Source organism: Alligator sinensis, unplaced genomic scaffold, assembly GCF_000455745.1.
Source record: "Alligator sinensis unplaced genomic scaffold, ASM45574v1 scaffold614_1, whole genome shotgun sequence".
In the NCBI taxonomy this organism is placed as follows: Eukaryota; Metazoa; Chordata; order Crocodylia; family Alligatoridae; genus Alligator; species Alligator sinensis.
This window is the reverse complement of record NW_005842294.1, coordinates 24-4,515: the sequence shown is the minus strand read 5'-3', so window position 1 is coordinate 4,515 and position 4,492 is coordinate 24. Positions and strand designations below refer to the sequence as shown.

At 42.5% G+C, this 4,492-nt stretch overlaps 1 protein-coding gene across 1 annotated transcript in view; it reads right to left on the bottom strand.

Annotated features, from left to right (window-relative positions):
* WDR17 (WD repeat domain 17) overlaps positions 1-2,499 on the bottom strand; it is a 70,526-nt gene extending 68,027 nt beyond the window's left edge. Inside the window, exons 1-3 of the mRNA XM_025209550.1 lie at positions 2,446-2,499; positions 317-500; positions 256-268 (exon numbers count right to left, since the gene is read on the bottom strand). Coding sequence (XP_025065335.1) covers positions 256-268; positions 317-500; positions 2,446-2,499 — 251 coding nt within the window. The remainder of the gene's footprint in view (positions 1-255; positions 269-316; positions 501-2,445) is intronic.
* Between the last annotated feature and the right edge of the window lie 1,993 nt (positions 2,500-4,492).

Genomic DNA, 4,492 nt, shown 5'->3' with positions numbered 1-4,492 from the left:
TTTTTTTGGCCAAGAGAAAAATAGAGCAAGGAACTTGATCTGTTGAAAGGAACTCAAAAAGACCACAACACGTCAGCATGGTTTTAACACTATGCATTCTGATTTGAAATCTCTAGGTTTATCCTGTGATTCATGTTTGCGCACCTAATGATACTAAGATTGCATGGCACTAAGAGGCACCCTTGAATAGATCTCAAGGCACCCTAGAGTACTGCAACACCCTGGTTGAGAATCACTGACTTTAGAAATACTCACAAGGCTACAAACTCTAAAATGGTAAGAGAAAAAGTTATGCCAAATAAACTATATAAAATACCTTTTGTATTGTCCAGTTTTGCAACAGCTTTTTGTTCAGCTACATTCCAAATGATCACTAGGTTATCTGCACTGGCACTTGCAAATACATCAGGGTTATGGGGACACCAAGATATAGCTGTGATTGTCTTCTTATGCTCAGACATAATTGCCTGGAGCTTGAATTCATTGTATCTGTGATCCATCTAAAATAAAATAAAAGATTTATTTTAAAAGCACAAAGCTTGTTTAACTTTATCCCAACCATTCAGTTGATCCAATAAGAGAGATCACCCCAAAAATCCTTTCCTAGTTCAGAAAATGCATTTAATACTTATGATACATAATGCTGGGCTAAACAGTGGCTCAAGTCTTTTATGGCCAAGAAAAATGCAATTTACTATAATATGACTGCAATTTGATTTATACTACCAATTTGGAGAATTTGCTGTTTTAATAAGCTAGGTATTCTGAATTCAGTTGTCTGGAAAGGTGCAAATATTCTATTAACCTCCACAGATAAATATTACTTCCATGTGTTTCATAGGATGTCAATTTTATTTCATTAATGTCATAAAACATATTATATTCTAATAACTGCACTTCAAATCACCTTTTTCATATCAGAATTTTAAAAGTACGTACAGGTATTATACTGAGACACAAAGGTGAAGAAGTTTGGCCTATGTCACATAAGTTAGAGGCAGATATTTGTTCCTGGAACCTTCATCTTAAAAGTGTAGTGCAATATTAGAATTCATGTTAAGCTGTTAGGTTGAAATGCTTATTCATAACAGTGCCTTATACAGTCCAGCCTGATTCTATTTTCTATCAGGAATTTGACTAATAACTTCACAGGAACACTCTTTACAGCATCTATCAATATTAGATAGAAGCATTTACTTGTGAAGTGCCAGCGATGTGCACCCATCCTTTCAGATGCAATACTTATATTTGCTGTATCTATGTTTGTTTTGTTTCAGGACACTGGAATCAGTTCAAGATGAAATAAAGAGTCAACCCTGACTTTTCTTACCCTAATTTAAACCATTATTATTACTTTCACTGTAATGTTGAGGTTCAGTTCCCTTACTACTCCTTGTTGTTTAATGTAGCAATAGGTCAAAGCAGCAAAGACCCACAAAGATGTGGTGCACAAAATGTACCTATCATATTAATCTACATTGCAATTTTCTCTTCATTTTGTATTTCATTTTCCACAGCTGTTAAAAGCATTCATTGGAGGGATGGATATATATTGGGAATGGAAATGTACAACTTGTCACATTACATTTTTAAAATGCTGCAGATGATTCCAGATTTGTACATTTTAAAACTAAAGCCAGTTCACTCTCCAAAGCAATATTATAATGGCAATGAATATCCACAAATAGGATTGATTGCCAGTGACAGACCTCTTAACTGCAATGATGCTAGGGACTGTAGCCATGGTAGCAAGTAGGATTCCTTTTTATAAATTAGTCAGAAGCTGGCGAAGAATGTTTCACATAGGTCATCAAGTATTTAGGTAATACATTTTTCCAGTCTCTTAACATCAAGTATATTGAAGGATGATTATCATGGAAAAAAATACTCAACATATATGCAGAAGGGCAGAAAACTGAAACTTCATTGACAGTATCAGTATTTCCTAAATTAAATTGCCTGGCTCTGAAACCAGTTTAAAAAAAATAAAACAGAAAAAACCCAGAAATTCCATTATATGACATAGTCTCCTCGTTAAGACTGGATGCACCACACAAAATTCTGAGCTAAGTTATTAACTGATAGCAGCAATAGATTTATTCTCTTCTATATAAGCAAGCGCTAGAAAGATATGGGATGTTTTGCCAGTGGGTTTTGGGCAGTGTGTTCTAGAAACCACAAACTCTTGTCTTCTGTCTACTGTCTGCCAGGAGCAAAACTAGCAGTGGGCAACAAGTTTTGTGAGTCCTGGGCATTGAGTTAAAGGGCAATCAGTGACAGAAGTCATGGCAGCACCGCTGAGGGAGGAAGTGCTGCCAAATTCAGTGTTGTGATGTCCTGGTATGCTGGGTTTCAATGAGGCAGGGCAGAAGGGGGGAGAGGCAAGGGGAAGGCAGGCACTGGGATTTGTGCCCAGGGTGCAAATCTTACCAGTTACGACTCTACTGTCTGATCTTCTGCTTCATCTGCTTTAACCTGTCCATACATCATCAGTTCCATACTTACCCCATCCCCATCTGCTCACCTGGGGCATTTGTATGCATGCAGGCATGCATACAAAAGCAACCGTCACTGCAGCACATGCACTTGTATAAACGGTGAAACGCGCATCATCACCGAGGTAATGGCGGCAGTGCACTTTGAAGTAAAACACACTGAAGGTGTTTTAGTTCAAAAGCGCACTGCTGCCATTTTCTGCGTGCAGACGTGCATTTCACCGCTTATATAATTGCATGTGACACAGTGCAGTGCACATCACCTTGCGTGTGGAGCTGACTTGATTTTGGAGGATACGAAGACTCATAACAAGAACACCTCATTCCAGTCATGAGTGGGGGTACTAATTAGCACATGGATCATTTGTGGGGGGAGTGGTAGCTGGAGTATACATACTGAGCAGTGCTAAGCTGTGGGGTCACCATGGTCTGAAATACTGTCTACTCTGCTGGGGCACAGCCCAGTGAACTATATAGTAAATCATGCACCTTCTTGCTTTGGACTAATCTAATGCATAATTAAGTATAAAAGTGCTGCTTAAAAGTGCTTATGGAATACCTGTGCTAAAACCTGCAACATTAAAAAAAAACAACCCCCCCCAAAAGGTAAAACACACAAATTCTGGATGAACCGAGTCTAACATGTTTTCAGATTTGTCCTTCACTTCTATGTGCTCAGGAAAAGCAGGGTCTGACAGTAAGGGGTGGGGGGAGGGAGAAGGGCAGGGTGCATGGGGAAGAAGGTGAGTGGGTAGGCAGAGGGCAAGGCAGCTACCTGACTCCCCAAAATTAAATTTTCCCTGCTGTAGCAGAGGGAAGGGCACAAATTCATGGCAAACCTCCAATAATTAGATTCTATACCCAGAAAATTATAACAAATTTATAAATTTTCCATACATAGATGCAACAGGGGCCAAGGCCCATGTCACTTTAAAAGGAGAGAACAGCTGGCTGCTGTAGAGGAGGGCAGGCTAGTCATCAGCTGCAAATAAAAACCTCTGTATGGGGCTGGGGAGGCATGGGACAGGAAGGGGTGGGGTTTTGGGGGACACACCCAGAACCTGAGGCTGAGCAGGCAGCCTGGCCCTGCACACCACAGGGGAAGGAGCTCCTAGGAGAGAGGGGATGCTGGAGACCAAGAGGCAGGAACTCAAGCCACCCAAGGAAGCTGGGCTGAGAGGGCTCCAAGGAAGTTATGGCTTGTGAGCAACATTAATCCTGGGTGAGAAAGTCTTTTATTCTGTGAAGTGGTTTGCTTGCTTTTCTGCTATGTTTTAAGCTTGAAACCAGAGGATTGTGTTGTGGCTACAGGGAAGGTGTGGAGGCCACGGAGGAGTGCTTGGTAGGGCACTCTGCAACAGGAAGCCTAGCCAGGGGTTAGGGACCCAGACGGCTGAGGCAACAAATAGCCCAGCCCAGAGTCGGGGGTCCAGAGCACGAAACAGGGGCTAGAGGCTCGGACAGGGGCCCAAAGCACACACGTATGAGATGGGACTGGGGCCAGGAGCAGTGGACCTGGGTTGAGGGGTGCAGCCAGAATAAGAGGGCCAAGACTGCTAAGGCCAAGACAAAGATTCAGGTCCTAAAGGTCAAAAGCTGTGTTCAGACCACAGAGTAATGAATATGGAGTAATCTCTGTGGGGCATAGGCGTGGCTACAGGAGAAGGGCCACAGATATAATTCATAAGGCAACTGGTGCTCGGAGGCACTGATGGGGCCAGACTGCCATTATATAGTGCCCAAGGGGCAAGACTGGAGCCAGTCAAGCCGAAGTGAACAAGAGGTACCAGCCAGCCAGTGAACAAGGGCTTATCTGGGGACTCTGGGGCAGCCTCCACTAACATCATAATAAATCCATCAAGAAAAAGGAAGGGTACCCTAAGGAGTGGGAGTGGGGAGGCAGGAGTTGCACGGCCACTGGGAGACATCACAGCCATCCCTGGGACGTGGCCCTGCATTGCGGGGGTTGTCTTATATTTACGTAAATATGGGTAAAT